The sequence below is a fragment of the Martes martes genome (assembly GCF_963455335.1).
Source record: "Martes martes genome assembly, chromosome: 10".
In the NCBI taxonomy this organism is placed as follows: Eukaryota; Metazoa; Chordata; class Mammalia; order Carnivora; family Mustelidae; genus Martes; species Martes martes.
The window spans coordinates 3,601,216-3,618,980 of NC_137898.1; the positions used below are offsets into that span (position 1 = coordinate 3,601,216).

Below are 17,765 nucleotides of genomic sequence, written 5' to 3' on the forward strand. Positions count from 1 at the left end.
GAATCCAGGGGAACAGCTCTGTGGCTTGGGTTTCTCTTTTGTGTTGATGGCAATGGGAAAGGGGTGCAGCGTGTGGGTTGGGTTGCGGATTCGAAGCCCGGCTCGCCCACTTACCGGCTGCGTGCACTTCTGCGAAGTGGCCGCTTTTTGTGCCTCGGTTTCCTTATCTGTGAAACGGAGCATGTGGTGCCCAGTCTGTCTGCTACAGGGACCTCGGGGCAACTCAAAGGGGAGCACGGGGGTGAACGGGAAGCCGCTGCCTGGACACGGGACACTGTGAAGGGTAATGAAAACTGAGGGACTTGGAGGGTCGGAGGGACCCTGGCGTTCCTGAGCAGTTATGTGAGGGTCCAAGGCTAGTGGTTTGGCAGGGGCTCTCCTTCCTGGCCAGAGGGTCTGGGTGTGTCACCCTCTTGCTCCTTGGTCCTTGATGTTTGCTGGCTGTCCCCGCCCCACCTGCTGCCAGGAGAGACTGTCCAAGCTTGTGGCCCCACTCGTGGCCTGGGGCGAAGCAGGAATTCGAAATGTCCCTGGGTGAATATTAATTAAAAACTGATCAGCCCACAGTTTGGTCTCACGGATGGTCTAAGAGAGCAATTTCCGCAGCTGGTGGATGTCAGATTGGCCTGGGGGACTTGCTGTTGACGTGCTGTCGACGTGTGGACGCAGTGAAGCCAGGGGTCCTTATGGCAAAGATAGCGACATCTCAGGGCTCCTACGCAGTGCAGCCTGGGGCCGGGGGACTTTGGCCTTCTGGTGGGTTTGGCTTTGAGTGAGGGCAGGAGCCGGGACCAGAGCTGAAGCAGGCACCGTCCCAGGCTGGGGAGGCAGAAGAGATGGGGAATGCGCTGGGGTTTCTGGGTGGGACAGTGGTGGCCCCCGCGGTGGGTGTGAGGGTCGCAAGGAGGCATTCATAGTCCAGTTCTCAGAGGTGAATGGGCTGCAGGGCGGGTGGACCAGTGTAGGGGGCTGGGTGGGGGGGGCTGGGAGGAGGTGGGAAGCACGGGGAGCCAGGCAGGGAGGGAAGGTGGAGGGGACGCTTGCCCGTGACCCCCCCCACGGCAATCCTCTCAACAGCCTCACGAGGGCGGTGCTGCGGCTGTGTGCGGAACCGGGGAGGGTCCCACTGCTCCCCAGCTCCTGGGTTTGGGAAGCACAGATCCCGGGGCTCCTGTGGTCGGGGCAGGGGACAGAGGAGGGGCTCCCCGTGTCCCAGGGAGTGGCCCTGACACTTGGCTCTGGCTCACGGCACAAGGGGTCTCTTTCTGTCCTCACGGTGCTGACCGAGGCCCCTGTGCCCTGAGGCCAGGCTGGTCTGGCGCGGGCACCGCCTGAGAGCCTCCCTCAGGGTCTCCGAGCACCGTTTCCAGAGGCTGGCTTAGAAGCGGCCCGAATGCCAGTTGTCTCCACACCAGGTGGGGACTGGGGCCCTGCCCCCTGCCCCCTGCTACATGTGGGTGGCTAGCAGGCCCTAAGATGGGGGGCACCGGGGAGGAGAGGGGGCTCTTTCTTGGTTTCAAAACTAAGTTTGGCCTCTCACGAAAGACCACCTAGTGCGTGGTCCGTCTGTGCGATATTTTGGGAACAGACAGATTCACGTGTGCGCCAAGGGCCTGCGGACTTGCTGGGGGCTGGTGGGGGGCATTTAGGAGAAGGGAGGGGACTGCGGATGGCTGTCGAGTTTCTCAGGGATCTTAAAACGCCCCGCCGATGGTGGCGACGACTGCGCAAGCCTGAATTCGCGCCAGCCCACCGAGCCCCGCGCCGTAGCTGGCTGCGCCGCCTGGTACGTGGGCTCCGTCTCAGTAGTGAGGCTGTAGAAATAAGCCAGTCTGCGTGTCGTCCTTGCGGAAAGCACACGGTGCCGGCCCGAGGCAAAGCCCCCCCGCCCCCCGCCCCCCGCCCCGGCAAGGCAGTGACCCAGCAGGTGTCCCGCGGCCCCGGCAAGGCACCTGATGGAGCGGCAGGGACCCGGCTCTCTCTTAGCCGCCGGGCCAAGGTGACGAGATTCTGCTCCGTGTCTGTCACAGAAAGACCGTATCAAGAAGCTGGCCGGCGGCCACCCAATGTAGCCGAGAACATCACGGCTTCACGGATGAGGCTGTTGCCCCCGCAGTGAGGACGAGGCTTCCTTCTCTGCCTCTGCTGTGAGCTCTGTCTTGGGGGCTCCGTGCTCCTCGAACCCCTGGGACCCCCAGCTTCATAGCAGGGAGCGCTGGCAGGGGGCCTGAGCCTGTGGGCAGGACTCCGTCCTCGTCCAAGGGTAACTGGGCCCAAAGCCCACAGCCCACACCACAGCCTGGCAACCCGGCGAGAGCACCGCGCGGCCCCACAGGTCAGGGAAGAGGCATCTGGGGGTTGCGGGGGGCAATGGCCGACCTGCGGGACAGCCGGGGACCGGGCAGCTCTTCCCTAGTCCTGGCCAAAGGCAGGGAGCTCTGGGAGAGCAGCCCAGCGAGGCCCCCCACCCACACCCCAAAGGAGTCCCGGCCCTGGGAACAAGTGCCACGTGCAGGGCAAAGGTCGGGGGTGTTTGACTTGGATTCTGGTGCCACTTTTCACCCAGAGCAAGAGAGCCCGGGTGCCGGCTAAGAACATTCCGGGTCGAGGACCCTGAGCCCCAGGGAACGTCTCCTTTGTGAAGGCCAGCCGGCCACCCGTAATGAAAATGTCACTGTGGCTCGGAGACATTCTTTAGGTCTGTGTGCATGTCCCCAGGAGAGACGCACGGCACCTCGAACCACCCAGGAACGAGCCGGCCCGGAGCGGCCCAGCCTTCCGCCCGCCTAATGACCGCCCCGCGAGTTCAGCCCATTGTCTCGTAATCTGCTGCTAAAAGGATTTCAAATCCGAGAGAGAACAAGGCTGAGGCCAATTAGCTACATTGTGCGGGCTTCCGACCGGCAGCGGCCGGGTCCGTGTGGGCCCCAAGTTCTTCTCTCAAGTCAAGTGGGGGCTTTGCTTAAGCCCGTCTGTGCATCCATCCGTCCATCCGTCTGTCCCGGGTTGGAGCGATTTCATCCTGCAGCGTCAGTGTTTTGTGGGTAAGGTGGGGGAGTGTGGGTCTAGGGCCCGGTGTCCCCGAGGAGCCCCGCCAGGCCTCCACCCTAGTTCCTGGCCTCTGATGCTGGGGGGGGAGCTGAAGGCTTGGGGTGTCCTGAGGTGTCCACCCCAGCAATCTGCAAGGGGGTGCTTGGTCCTTCAGATTTTTTGCTCCCAGGGCTGAGTCGATGCGTGGGAGGGAACAGGGACCTTGACAGCCAGGCGGTCGGGGTCTGACCCCAGCCCCGGGGGCGACACTCGATGGACACGCTCATGCCTCCTCGGTCTCCCCCATCTCCTGCCTTCGGTCTCTGCCGCTGTTAGTCCTGACCCTTGGGGTGCCTCGGCCCCTCCTGCAGGGAAGCCCTGCGCTCAGACTCCTTCAACAGGTAAACGGCGGATGGGATTGTCCTCCCCAGGCCCTGGTCTCCCTTACTGGCCACGTGGGGGGTGTGGGTGGCGTGGTTTGCTGTTCCTGGTTTGATATCCTTCCCCGTGAACGGTGTTGCAGTGGACATCCTTGGCCATATTTCTTTAGGGACTTTGTGGGATGCCTAGAGCAAGGAGACACTGTTGCAGAATGGTCTGGTGTGTGTGTCCCCGTCCTGCTCAGTGCAGCGGCCCCGATGGCCTTCCCCGTGAGGCGGACTCCTTAGGGTCAACAAGCACCTTCGGCTCCGAGATACCCTCTGGTGAATCATCCTTAGGCTGGGGTTTCCTCGTCTGCAGTTTTTCAGGAGTTTTGCCAATGGAACGTTCCAGAAATCCCCCTCCACCCCTCCTCCGGGGGGGGGACACCACCCCCTGTCAGGCAGCGGGAGGGGACGTGATACTGTTCTGTCTCCCCGTGTCCCAGCATTAGCAGGTCCGCGTGAGAACCTCCTTTCCTCCACGGTGCCACTCCGACGACCACCAGCGTCGGGCTGAGGGATGCTGGGCTTGCATTCATTCATTCACTCATTCATGTGTTCATCGTGGGCGGGGCAGTGAGGCATTGAGAAAAGCAAACCAGCCTGGCCTCCTTTGGACTTCATAGCCGGGTGGGTGAGAGGGGCCCGCAGCTGCCCTTCCATGAGGCAGGGACCCGAGGGGAGACGCTCGGCCTGGCCAGAGCGAGGGGCAGCAGGGGAGGGGTGCGGGGATGACCTGTCCAAGGAGGGTCTCTGTCAGCGGGATCGCCAAGTACAAAAGAGTCTAAACCAGTCAGACGTGGGGGCAGAGCAATGGGGAAGTCATCAGAGTCCCCGAGGAGGGGCATCGCCGTGGCTCTGGGGGACTAGGTGACGCTCCCGGTGACCGCCGAGGCCAAGGGTCAGAGAAGGAGCTGGAGAGACGGGCAGGGGCTAGACTGCACCCAAGCGGGAGCAAGGGGTGTGGCCTGCACCCGGAAAGCTCAGGAGGTTTGCAAGCAGCATGTCAGGGGATCTGGTAGCTGGTGGCCATGGGGACGGGAGGCTCTCCTGCTCGGCTGAAGAGGGCAGCGGGCGGTTGAAGAAGGGGCACCAGCTCGGCCTCCACGTTGGGAAACGAGAAACGCTTCTCGTTAACAAAATGCGTGCCAGGCCAGCTCCTGCCTGACCTTGCTCCCCTCCACCTACGCGCATCCAGCACCCGCCCAGGTCGGCAGCCACAAAATCAAGGGGGGACTTAGGGCAGCCACATCTTAGGGTCTCGACTTTGACTTGTGGAGTCGGTGGTACTGGACCTGGCTCAGAGGGAGAAGGGAAGCTGCATTGCCCAGAAACTGCCCGTGCCCACGGGGCTGTGGTCTGCAGACCCACCCTGGTCGGCACCTGCCGGAGAGGGCTGGAGGCCCTCAGACTTCCTTGGGAGAGGCTGAGAGCAACTAGGAGTCCCCACAGGTTCGTGGGCATGGCCGGTCCCGGGAACACAGGTCCCTCGAGGTCCCACAGTCCGGGGGCCGGGTCAGCCCCCTGCTCCAGGAGATCGCCCTGGGACACTCATTCTGGCGTCCAGCTCCTCCGGCTTCTCTCAGCTGGGGGGACTAGGGCAGAGGCTGCAGGTCACAGCCCCAGCCCCCACGCCACCCCACCCCACCTGCAGGCCCGGGCACACCTTCTTGTTAGCATTTTTTATGGGCTGAATCGTGTCCCCCAGATTCCTACATTGAGCTGTGACCCCCAGCCACTCAGATGGACTGTATTTGGAGACAAGGTCTTTCGATAAGTGATTAAGACACAATGTGGTCCGTAGGCTGGCCCTGATCCTGTGTGACCGGCATCCTTACAGGAAGAGGGGATCAGGACACAGATACGCACGGAGGGATGACGCCGTGAGGACGCAGCGAAAGGACCCCACACCCTCAAACAACCCAGCTCTGAATTGCACTGGTCCACTTGTCCGTATTTTCAGTACTTAAATACAACACATGAGGTCGATGCACTTTCTCCTCCTCACGATTTTCTTGCCTCCAGCTCGCTGTACCGGCGGCGTGTACAGTACATGACTCATGTCCCATACAAACTCTCTGTCCGGACTGTCTGTGTTATCGGCAAGGCTTCTGGTCAACCATAGGCTGTTGGTAGTTTAATACTGGAGTCAAAGTTCTGCTTGGACCGGGGGCGGTCGGCACTTGGAACCCCGAATTGTTCAAAGCTCAACGGTGCATGCAGTGGGGGTTCCCATCCCTCCTCTCACAAACCAGGAGGCCGGGGCACACAGAGGTCGTAGACACGGGCCAGCGTCTCTGGAGGCCGTGCTCGGGGTCACACCGGCTGCCCCATGCCAGGAGGGGTGCACGGGCCCGAGGTGGCCCTTGGTGTCATGGGGGAGGACCCGAGCTGTACACCCACCTTCGTCGATCCCAAGAGAATTCCTCTTCCTTGCAGGCAGGAGTTTCACGACCGCGCAAGCACGGGGAGGGAGCCCCAAAGCCCGTCAACTGATGAAGGGGATGGCCAGACAAATGTGGGGGGGCCACAGGAGGGAGCATCACTCGGCCCTAAAAAGGAGCAAGGCCCCGACACGCACTGCACGTGGATGAACGCGGGTGCACGGGGGTGCGTCTCGAAGCATTCTGAGAAGCGCACGAGGGCGGTCCCAAGAGGCCTCATATCAAATGAGTCTATTTAGATGAAACGTCTCCAGCAGAGAAACCCCGGGAGACGGACGCCCAGCTCTGTGCACAAGCTAAAAGCTCCCGAGTGGTCATCTTTAAATGGGTGAATTGCAGGGTTTGTGAGTTATATATCTCGATAGAGCTCTTTAAAGTTAAAAAATAGAAATAAACAGAATTTTCAAAAGACTCGGCTTGGGTGGTAGCAACGCTAAGCTTCCGGCCTGCATAACCCCCTTCTGGGTCTCTCATTTGCCTCCTTGGGGTGCCGCTGTGCACAGGGGGTGCTCCTGGCCTGTGACGCCATTCGGAAGCTGGGCCCAGCCTGAGGTTTGTGCGAGCACATGGGAAAGTGGGCGTCCTGTGCCCATATGTGGCCCAGGCAGTGTTCAAGCCCCCTGGGGGGCCAGGAACCCCACAACCCCTCCAGCCCAGGATTCCCGGGACATTTGGGGATCTGTGCCCCCTAACCGAGTGGGTTCCTGCCTGGTGATGGAACCCAGCCCTGCCCTTTAGAGAGAGGAGGGCAGCCCGCGGCTCTTCCCGGAGTCGATCAGGCAGAGAACGGCGCTGGCTGGGGGCAGACTTCCACCTTCAAGTCTCCCTCCGTTGCCCCCTGGTTTCCAACTTAGCCAGAAGCAAAAGGGGGAGATTGATAGCAAAGATGCCTCCACCCTCCCACCCCCGCTCAGGCCTTGGACCCTGCAGCCTGCAGGAGGATGGGAGGTCCCAGTCTCTCCCCCTGGGCTCCCAGCTGTGAGACGTCCCTGAGAGGGGTTGAGCAGGACCACCTGCGGGCTTCCAGGGCCCACAGGCTCCAGTGGGCTGCACTCAGGCCAGGTCCCTCCCCCACTGCCCTCGGGGAGCCTCATTAGAGTGAGGTCAGGGCCTGCCACCAGCACCACAGCTGATAGTCGCCCCAACTGGCAGGACTGTTCTCTGGACCTGGGGTGGGATCCCAGGGGGTGACCCAGATACCAGAGGGTTGGGAGGTGATGTGGGGGAGGAGTGCACCCAGAGCAGAGGTCTCAGGGACTGGGAGCTGGTGGCGAGGCGGGGGCTGGGACCAGGCCCGGGGGTGCCCATGCTGGGGTCTGGAAGAGACCAATTAGTCAAATGGCAGCAGCGACCATTTGGAAGCAATTAACAGGGTCGCTATTACCACATAACCCCCCCCACACACACACACACCTGGTGTGGTATTGGTGGGGGAGGGGCAGAGGTCGCCACCCTGTGGGTCACGCTGCCGTCCCAGCACAGCCCAGCCCACCCCAGCACGACTTTGCGCATGAGAACCCTGCCCTGCCAGGAAGACACCACGAAGCCAGGCACCCCCTCCCTCGGCCGGGCCCGGGAGTCTCAGGGCCTGGTACCCCAGCAGTGTCCAGCCAGACCCAGGCCCGAGGTGGGGGCCCGGGGGGCTTCCTGGTCCAGGAAACACTGCAGGCAGGAAGCTCTAGGTGAAGAGGTTGGGAGAGCAAAAGCTAGAGCCTGGAGGGAGAGGCTGCGAGCCGTGGCCCGGGGTGCAGGCACTAGCAGAAGCTGGTGCAGGGGAAGAAGACAACGGTGGGTTTCAGACCAGCTCCCTCGGGCTGCAGGGTGGACGCCAACGCCAGGGCCCAGGGACGAGGAGAAAACCCTGCCCAGGGAGCTCAGTCGCTTTGGAGGAGTCACACTGACAAACATGCGTGTTGCCAACCAGGTCCTCTGGACGGAACCTCAGGCCGTGGGTGCCTGCTGTCCCAGCATGACGGCCGATCCTTCCCGATTCGCCCTCAAAGCCATCACGGTCTGCACGCGAAACAATGGTTCCCTCCTGCGGGCACGTGCCCTGTGCCGATCCGGAGGACAGGGACCTTGGCGGCACTAATTCTACTGAGTTATGCTACATGGGAGGCATCTCGCGCACAAGAAGCCGGCATCTCCGAGGGGCAACGCTACACGGCCAAGGTCACGTGGCTAGGAAGTGGCTGAGCCGTCCACTCATTCAAAGACTATGTACTGAAGACTACAGTGTGTAATCCCAGGCCAGGTCTGAGAACCCCAGCGAGTAAGTTCCCAGCTTGGCTCTGTCCTTGGGGGCTGCCTGGAGGCTGTCCTCCCTCTGTCCTCTGTCACGCAGGGACCTTCATTCAGAGTCTGGGTCACTAACCACCAGTGGCCTGGTCTTTAGACTGTTGGTGGACTCTGACTAGACAGACGCCGGCCTGGAGCCACGCCCTCAGGGATGGAGGCAATGGGCGACGTGCCGCGCCCTCCCCCACCCCGGGGTCCCTGGGGCACTGAGCGTGCTGAGGTGTGCTCACTGAGGACGTGCTGCTCTACTTGCATTAGGCTAGGGTGTAAGCAGTGTCCCAATGGGGCGTGTTAGTTCCTGCAGCTCGGAGGGGTCCCCCGGTCCCCTGCACACCTACTCCTCTCCCGGGAAGGACCAAGGTCCCAAATCCTGATGCCTATGGATAGAACGAGGGATCCCAGCCCACCCAGCTCATCCCAGGCTTGGAGCCAAGGCTGTGGCCTAGAGCCTTGGCCCCCGTGGGTGAGCACCTTTGCTGGAGTTGAGCCTGCGTGTCTCTATGTGACCAGCTTCCGGTTGGGGGGGTGCGTGGATCTGCTGCTGCTGGAGGTGGGGGCCGCGGGGAGTAAGAGAACGGATGGCGCTTGGGGCCTTTTCCGACACTATACCCACAGCCCTTCCTCACTGTGGTCCCTAGGGGATAGGGCCCCCACCCCCTCCAGGAGCCCCCCGGGGCGTCTACACCGCTGCGCCCACCCGAGGGAAATATCCACCCCCTTCTGCCACTTCTCCCCTCTTTCCTCTCCCTTCTCTGTGGTCACTGGACCCCTGGGCTTTTCTCGATCATTCCCGGGCTCTCTCATCTCTGTCTCTGTTTCTTGGTCTGTCCCTCCCTTTCCTGCTCGCTCTCTCCTGTTCTTTCTCCCTGTCTTTCGAGCCAGTGTCTCTCGCTCTCTCTCGGGTTGTTTGTCTCTGTGCCCCTTTCTCTGGCTCTCCCGCACCCCTCCCACTTCCCTCAGCCCCCTCTCTGGCCCGGCTGCTGGGACAGGATCCTCCGAGGCCCGCCCGACGTGCACCAGCCTCGCCCTTCCGGATGTGCCAGGTCGCGGTGCGCCCCCCGGCCCGGTCCGCCACCCCTCGAGGACAGCATCCTGGCTCCGGCAGGGAGCCCCGGGCACAGACCCAACCCCGGGGTCCCCCACGCGCGCCCGCGCCCCGGGCCCTCCCCTCGGCCGCTCTCCGCGGCCCCCTTCATTATGCACCGCCTTTAATGGGCGTTTGTCAGCGCGACTTCCCCGCAAGTTGCTTTCGCGGACATCAGTCATCGGCGGCGCTCCCATTGTGCCGGGGGATTGATGGGGGGCGGGAGGGGGTGACAGGGCCTGGGGCGGCCGCCTCGAGGCCTCGGTCTATAATTTTCGGAGGCATAATTGGCCTGGGGGGAGGGGGCGGGGGAGGGGCGGGAAGGGACCTTTCAGAGCCGGGAGGGCGCGCGGGGGCGCGGGGCGCGCGGCGGAGCGGAGCCGCGGCTCGACGGCGCTGCGCCGGGGCCGAGTGTGCGCGGGCGGCGCCCGGCCCGAACCCCGCGCCCCGCCGGGCTCCCCGCCCCTCCCGCGCCCCCGCCTGGGGACCACGTCGGCCTTTTGTTGCCGAACCGTCTTTTCTTTCAGCGCTTTGCGCAGCAACGGAAATTTCACCCGATCCTGGGTGAAAATTAAAGGAGGTGCCTCTCTCTCTCTCTCCCCCTACCTCCTCTCTACCCCCCTTTCTTTCTCCCCCACCCCCCGCAATCCCTCCCGCCCCTCCCCGCCCCTCCCCCACTTGCCGCGGAGCGGGAGTCGGCACCGCCCGGCGCGGGAGGCGGCTCGGAGCGCCTCGCCTGGGCCCCGCCGCCGCCCCTTCCATGGGCGCCGCGCTCGCCTGCAGCCGCCGCCGCCGCGGGGCGGGCGCGATGCCACGATGGGCCTGATCTGGCTCCTGCTGCTCACCCTGCTGGAGCCCGGCCGGCCCGGCGCGGGCCCCGGGGCGCGACTGCGGCGCGATGCGGGCGGCCGCGGCGGCGTCTACGAGCACCTCGGCGGAGCGCCCCGGCGCCGCAAGCTGTACTGCGCCACCAAGTACCACCTCCAGCTGCACCCGAGCGGCCGCGTCAACGGCAGCCTGGAGAACAGCGTCTACAGTGAGTGCCGGGCCCCGCGGCGCGGCGGCGGGCTCCCCGGGGAGAGCGCCCGGGACGGGTGGGCGCGCCGACGCCGCCCGGGGGAGCGGGCCGGAGGGCGCCCGCCGGGCTCCCCTGCTGTCCCCTCGCGTCGGGGCGAGCAGCGCGAGGGGCGCGGGGGTCTCCGGTCCGAGGGAACGCGCGGTCGGCAGCCCCGGGGCCCCCCGCGCGGCTGGGCTCGGGGGCCCTGACAAGTTCAAGCCCTTTGAGTTTCTCGGGGAAGAGGCGCTGGACGAGGCATTTATTATCTTCTTTATTATTTTGACGACTTCTCCTTCGGCCGACCCCGGCGCGCCGCCCCGCCCGCCCCTCCGCGCTCCTTGGTCGCGGCCGCCCAGGTGGCCGCCCCGAGCCGCCGCCTCCACCCGGAGCACTGTGGCCGGGACAGAGCGGGGGTCCTGGGCCGCGGCCGCCGTGGGTGGAGACCATCCCCCTGAGGCCAAACAGCAGCTCGCGCCTCTGCCCTGGGCCGCCGAGGGAAAGGCAGGGTGGGCGCGCCCCTTCGGGGTGGGGGGCCGCGGGATACCGGTTAGGCCTGGGTCGGGGACACAGGTATGCTGCTACCGCCGCCCCACACAGCCCCGAACCGTGCTCGCGGGGGTCCCGCGGGGCTCCAGGGTTGGGATCCTCCAGCCGCGGGGACCCTGGCTCGTGCTCAGCCTCCCTGAGAGGAGCGCGAAGCAAGGGGACCGAAGCGGCTCGGCTTGATGGGCAGCAGGAGGCCGGAGCGCCAGCGGGGCAGCGTGGGAGCGTGGCCAGGTCCGGGGTCCCTCTGCGGCACCCCGCGGGTAGGAAGCGGTGCGGTGGACTGAAGGCGGCGGGAAACCGCCGCTTCCTCTAGGAAAGCCGCAGCTCGGGGGAGGACGTCGTGGGAGGATGCCCTGGATACATGCGTTGGAGACAAGCTCTGTGGCAGCTGTCCCCCTGCGCAGGATGGGGCTGCCGGAGCTCACGCGCTCCTCTCACAGCCACACCTGGTGCTCTCCAAATCCAGTCTCCCCCGCGGAGTCACAGAGCATGGAAATTCTTGGGGTATCCCAGGCAGGCAGCCTGGAGGCGGAGGAGGGCGCGATCCGGAGGGTCGGCAGCCACCCCTGCGAGGCATCCAGAGGCGCGCTTCCCCGGTGCCTGGGTGGGGGCCTCGGAATCCGCCCAGCCTGCCTCCCGGTGGACCCCAGGTGGCGGAGCATCTGGGCCCCATGATCGCTGCCATGCGGAAGCCAGGGCTGCGCCCAGAGAGCCACCTCTCCCCCCCAAGAGGGCTTTGCAGAGGCTCCAGTGCCCCTTGGAGCCCTTCTGGGGGGACAGCGGCCCCCCTCGGGCCTTTGTTGGAGGACCGCCGGTGAAAAAGCACTCCTGTGTCCAGAAGGAAGGTTAGGGGAGGTTGAAACTTCCTTAAACGCAGTGAGGAGTGGGAGAGCCCAGAGCGGCTTCCTTCTGGGAGCTGCAGTGTCTCATCCCACTTCCTGCTCAGCTCCTGCATCCCACTTGGACCCCGCCCTGGACAGCTATCTCCTGCCCAAGTCCATTGCCAGTGAGTTTGGGTGGCCCAGGGCTCACTGCACTGCGTGGACTGTGTCATCCGCCAGCTTCACCCAGGGCCCCAGCTTCGCCGGGAGAGCTCCCGCACTGCTATGTGCAGCCCAGGCTCGAATTCCAGCTCACACACGTCCCTGCGGTCTTGGGAAAGTCACCCAGCCTCAGCGGTCTCAGCTCCCTTGTCTATCAGATCGCGAAACTGGCTCGAGAGGCGGTTGACAGGCTCCAATAAGCTTCACCTCCTGCAAGGCGTTAGCACCTGGCGGTTAGCACCTAGAAATGTTAGTTGTATTAGTTCCCTCCCCTGTTTGAATTCTGCTCCTTGGAGAAGCCTTCCCTGAGCTTCCCAAGTCCTCCCCCGCCCCCCCCGCCCCCCCGCCCCCCGAGCATCGTCCAACCTGGGGGCTCAGCTCTCCGCCCTGAGCTGTGTGGAAGGCACAGGGAGTGATGGGCTTTCGCACTCTTCCCAGGTATCCTGGAGATGACGGCGGTGGAGGTGGGCATCGTGGCCATCAAGGGGCTCTTCTCCGGGCGGTACCTGGCCATGAACAAGAGGGGGCGGCTCTACGCCTCGGTGAGTCCGCCCTCTCCTGTGGGCACGCGTGCATGGGGCAGCCATCTCCCTTGGACCTCTCCTCGGGGGACAGAGGGGACGTGGACGGTATAATGCTTTGACCCAGCAGCATGGGGACCTGCAGGACCAACCATCGGGGCCCAGGGTCTCGGGCCCTGGGTGTCGACACCCAGTGTCGTTCCAGCGGCTTCTCTTGGAGGCGGCTGCCAGTTCGGTTGGCTGGGAGCATGGCCCCCGGGGAGGACCCCACTGGGGGGTGAGACTTGTCTTATGTTTCCCAGTGCCATTGGGTCAGAAAATGCCCCTCCAGACATTTTCTCTTCCCCAGCACTGCCCTTCCCTCAAGGTCGCTGACAGCAAGGCAGAGATGGTCCCCCACAAATTTCCACTGGTGTAAATGGACCCGGCGAGCCTTGGAGCACAGCGTGACTGTGTGTTGGGAAAAACTTTTCTGTGGGCTCAGCAGAGTGCTCCTGGAGGGAGAAGAGAGGGAAGCAGGCACCGCACAGCCTGTTCTCCCCAGGATGGAAAGGGAAGAACTCTTAGTTCTTAGACCCCAACATAGAGGAAGGGACACAGGACTCATGTCCCAGGCACACAGATTTGGAACCCAATCTGTATACCGCCTGGGGCCCCCACAACAGAAAAAGGGTCCCGTGACTCTGTAGGCATTGGCAATGTCCTTCCCCCAACAGCAGGGGTGGGGATGCCTGGAGTAAAATGCGTGTAAGCAGGAAATTTGCTGCCCCCAACTAGTCATTACGTGCAATTCGGCTGATACCTCCCCGGGCAATGAGAGGTTTTCCATCCACAAGGAACCTAGACAGCGCAGCCGGAGACCATCTCCCGGCAGCCCCCTCTCTCCATTCAGCCTGTTTGCAGGGGACACACGCCAGCCTCTCCCTGCCGGTCTGGAAGTTGGGCCAAGTGTGATCGGGCAAGAGTTGCAGGAAAACCCTCCTTTCAGCTCCTGATTTTATCACAGATTTAGTTTTTCTATTTTGCTAAAGGAAATGCAAAACTCAGAACGACCCATTGGTTTTCTCTGACCTGGGGGCCACTTAATAGAACCCAGGGTCCCTCTGGTGCCCAGCATCCCCTGCACGTCCGCCCGGAGTCTGCAAACACCGATCGCGCCTTATAAAGACAAGCCCTCAGGCCAGGGCTGATCTGACTTTGTCTTGGGGCAGACTGTGGCTTTCCAAAAGCCTCCGCCCTGGACCTCTGATGCCCAGTGGGCGGAATGGACTTCTGATCCTGAAATGGCCTTAGACTACCTACAGACACCCCTGTCCCTTATGGAGGGGCCCCGGGGAGGAGTTCTGTTCTTGGCAGGGAAGGTGCAGGCCTTGCTGATGCTGGAGGCCCCCGTCCACACGGGGAAGTTCACAGATTGGGCAGGGAAGGCTGAATCAGGAGAAGTCTAAGGACTTGGACACCTCTTCTGGGGTGGGGGGTGCGGGGCGGCCCAGGGCTTTGGGGTACAGAACAAAGCATGACCTGGGGGAATCCCCGTGGCTCGGGGTCTACCTGTGGCTGCTGTCACTAGCGCTGCCTACGCTGGCCGGCCTGCCTGCTTGCCACCCTTCCGTCCGGCAATCATTCCTTCATCCACCAGTGCCGTGGGCACTTACCATATGTCGCACTCTCTGCTAGGCGTACGTTTTGGGATCTTACTCGGAAGTGAATCCACTATTGTCGTGGCCTCCAGGAGCTCCCCATCCCCCATAAATTATCCCCCAGGTGCCTTGGCCCCCAGGGGAGTTGCCTTCTGCGCCTGCCTTCCACCGTCATTCCCACCGCAGCCTCTGGAGCCTCGCTGGGTTCCCGGAACAGGCCGTGCTGGTCACCCTTCCTTGCTTTGCCCAGACCAGATGCCCCCCTCGGAAGGGCCCACCTCTCCCTAATGACTCCTAAATGTCCCCTCGTTGGGAAGTTACCTCTCAGCAGGCCTCCTCCTCACACCTTCGTCACACCACACTGCCTGCAGCCAGCCGCCTTCCCCCCCTCCCTGCACACCCCCTGCCTGGTCCCCGGGGGTCGGGACCAGCTGCGGGGGTGGTCTCGCCAGCCTCCCGCACACTGTCCCCGCCGGCTTTTCTGGAGCCGCTCCAAGTGCTGCAGAGCTTGAGAAGGCAGCGTGGGCTCCCCAAGGCCGAGGTCGGGCAGAGGCAAGTGGAGTTTCAGCAGAGCGTCGGTGGGCGGGAGCGACTGGGGGGAAGGCCCTGTGGGGCACAGGGTCTGGGGTAGGACAGCTGGACCCAGAGAGGCATTGGGAACTGTTGCCACTGCGAGTCTCACCTGGGGTCCCCTGGCCTGTGACCCCCTGGTCCTGAGCTGACACCTTCCTCCTGGTCATCTTGACTCTCTAGGAGCCCCTCCAAGGTGCAAGATGTGTCTTCCCCAAGGTCAAGGACCTCCCCCAAGGTCAAGGACTCCCCTGTGCAGGGCCTGCATGCCTCACTCTTACAGGCTCACAAGACCGGATCCCTTCAGTTGTCCCACAACGAGAAAGCCCACTCTCTGGCGTCCTGGTCCCTGGGCCTCAGCCACAGGACAGAAGGGCCTGGGACAAGAGTCTGCGCTGTCCCTGACTTCCGCACGACTGAGTGTGGGGACCAGATGCTCATGTAGCCGCCTGGCATGGGGATCTGGCCTGAGCCCGCCCGTTCATCCCCAGATGGCCCCTGGTCCCCACACCATGTACAAGGCCTTGAGCACAGATGGAACAGTCTCGTAACTCTCTGGGATTTGGGGTCCCCCCCACCCCATGCCCGGTCTTCGCCAGCAGCACCTGTCCCGTGACCCAGGGCATTCTGGGCATCCCCCGAGGGTTGGGACGGCAGATGGGGCTGAGGTTCCAGGGAGAGGCAGCCCCCTCTCCAGCCGAACAGGAGCCCCCCCACCCCTTCCTCTGCCCTTATGTGTCATCGGGGAAAGAGAGGTGTGCGGTGCTTGACCATCACGTGCCCTATGGCCCTGCTAGGCCACATGCTGTCCCGTTTGTGGGCCCGGCCCCGACCAGCCTGGGTCCCCCTGAGAATGGGCCCGGGGCCCTTTGGGCCACCTGCACTCAGTAGCGGCCCCCCCTTTTCCCTCTGCAGATGGAGACCATGAGGATCTCAGGCTCCTTCTGCCCATTATCCCCTGGCTCCCAGCCCTGTCCCCTGGTGAGGAGGAAAGCCCTGGGGGCACTTGGCTTGCCCACCTGCCTACAGCTCAGACCAAAGCCTGACCTGGGTGGGTGTAAGTCAGACTCACCACCCCTGATCTGGGGGCGCCCCACCAGGTGGTCCAGGGGACATTGGTGCAAAGCCCGTTAAGAGTCTGTGCCTCTCTCCCTCTGGATGACTGTCTCTGACAAGGCAGAGACCCAGGCCCAGCCCATTCTTCCCAGCGTGTCCCAGATGCACACAAGTCCCCGTTCACCTCTTCAGACAGCGGTCTCCTCTACCCCCCACTGTGTGGGGCGCCGGCACCCCTGAGTCACCCTGACAGCAGCAGTGTCTGTGCCCCCGGCTTCCGGCTGGGCTCCTGGCTTTGGCTCCGGCTCCCTGTGCGTGGGGTGATGACCGCAGGGGCCAAGACAGCCCCTCTCCAAGTTCAAGGCTCAGAGCCGGGACCTGAACTGCAGTGCAGTGGAGAAGCCAGGCTCACGAGAACCCAGCCGTACCCCGGTGGTCATTTCTCTTTCTCGCGTACAGATTCCGAAAGCAGTCTGGGGCGCCATCTGTGTCCAGCTATCCTGCCGACGTCCCCGCCTCCAGCAGAGATGCAGGGCAGGCCCCGCCTCTGCTCTGCTGGGACAGCCACCCCTCCCTGTGCTGGGACGCCCCCCACCCCCAGTCAGTGCCCAGGGAAGGGGAGCAGGACTGGGGGCTCACTCTCCCCAGGATCTCAGGAAGGCTTGGCAGAGCAGCTGAAGCCTTGAGCTGAACCCCGAGGGCCAAGTTCACCAGACTGCGAAGGAGGACGGGAGCAGCGGAGGCATGGGTGTCCGGCAGGAGGGAGGAGGGAAGGGGGGCCTGGCGACAGGACCCTTGGTCCCCAAGACCCCAGCCCCAGCCTCCGTGGGGGACCTCCCCAGCAGCTGACCGAGGCCTTCCGCCCCCGCAGGAGAGCTACAACGCCGAGTGTGAGTTCGTGGAGCGGATCCACGAACTCGGCTACAACACGTACGCCTCGCGGCTCTACCGCACGGCGCCCGGCGGCCCCGGGGCGCAGCGCCAGCCCGGCACCGAGAGACTGTGGTATGTGTCCGTGAACGGTAAGGGCCGGCCCCGCAGGGGCTTCAAGACACGCCGCACCCAGAAGTCCTCCTTGTTCCTGCCCCGCGTGCTGGACCACAAGGACCACGAGATGGTGCGGCTGCTGCAGAGTGGGGCCGGGCTCCGCGGCGGGCGGCCTGGATCCCCCGGCAAGGGCCCCCGGCCCCGGCAGCAGCGACGGCGGCAGAGGAAGCCGAGCTGGCGAGGCGGCGCGTAGATCACCAGGCCTGGCACAGAGAAGGCCGTCCAGGCTCCCGGCAGCAGGTGCAGAGCGACCATGGGCCCCGCTGGCCCTCCCGGCCCGGCAACTTCCCAGGACAGCTCCCCCCTTCCCTGCCCCTCCCCTGCTTCTGCCCGGCTGGTGTTCCGAGGCCCAGCCCTCCCCGATTCTCTCAAACGGGGTCAGATCAGAAGGCAGCCGGGACTCCGAGGGGGGGCTGCTTTCCATCCACACCCCGTGGGCTTCCGCTGGCCGGGCGCCCCCCTCGTCCACGGGGAAAACCGACGGGCGCTCCGGGCTTCCAGCCGCCCGAGGAGCCTCCCTGCAGCTCAGCTGTTGGACGTGTGGGCGTTTGTGTAACCGAAACATTAAAGTATTTTATTCTACTTTGTTATTTAATAGATTACAACACAGCCCGGGGAGACACTTGGCGTTCTTACTTGAAACATATTTGCCTGTGATGGGAGCAGCCTCTGTGCCAAATCACTGTTTTAAGATGTAAGACTGTGTTCTGAGGAATCAAGCTAAAGATGCATTTTAATCCCCGGTTTGGAAAGTGGCTGTTTTTTTCAAACCAATAGACGGTTAGCGTGCACGAAAAGAAGAGGTTAATGCGTGTGTGCGTGTGTGTATGTGCGTGCGCGCGCCTGTTCCGGCTAGACTGTACGTATGTGTGTGTGCACACGTCGGGGGAGGCAGCTAGAGAGAGAGAGGGAGGGAGAGGGAGAAACTGGTTTACTCTGCTGAGAACTCCGAAAACCTCCCTCCGTCGTGCAGCGGTGTGCTTGTCCGTCGACGGTCTTGAGCACCT

General features: G+C 63.6%; 1 protein-coding gene across 1 annotated transcript; it reads left to right on the forward strand.

The window, feature by feature from the left end:
- Positions 1-10,094: 10,094 nt before the first annotated feature.
- On the forward strand, positions 10,095-16,951 carry FGF3 (fibroblast growth factor 3; the record flags this gene model as incomplete). Its single annotated transcript, XM_080817873.1, has 3 exons — positions 10,095-10,314; positions 12,363-12,466; positions 16,583-16,951. 3 exons carry the CDS (start codon positions 10,095-10,097, stop codon positions 16,949-16,951), a joined length of 693 nt encoding a protein of 230 aa, XP_080673999.1.
- Positions 16,952-17,765: the final 814 nt, after the last annotated feature.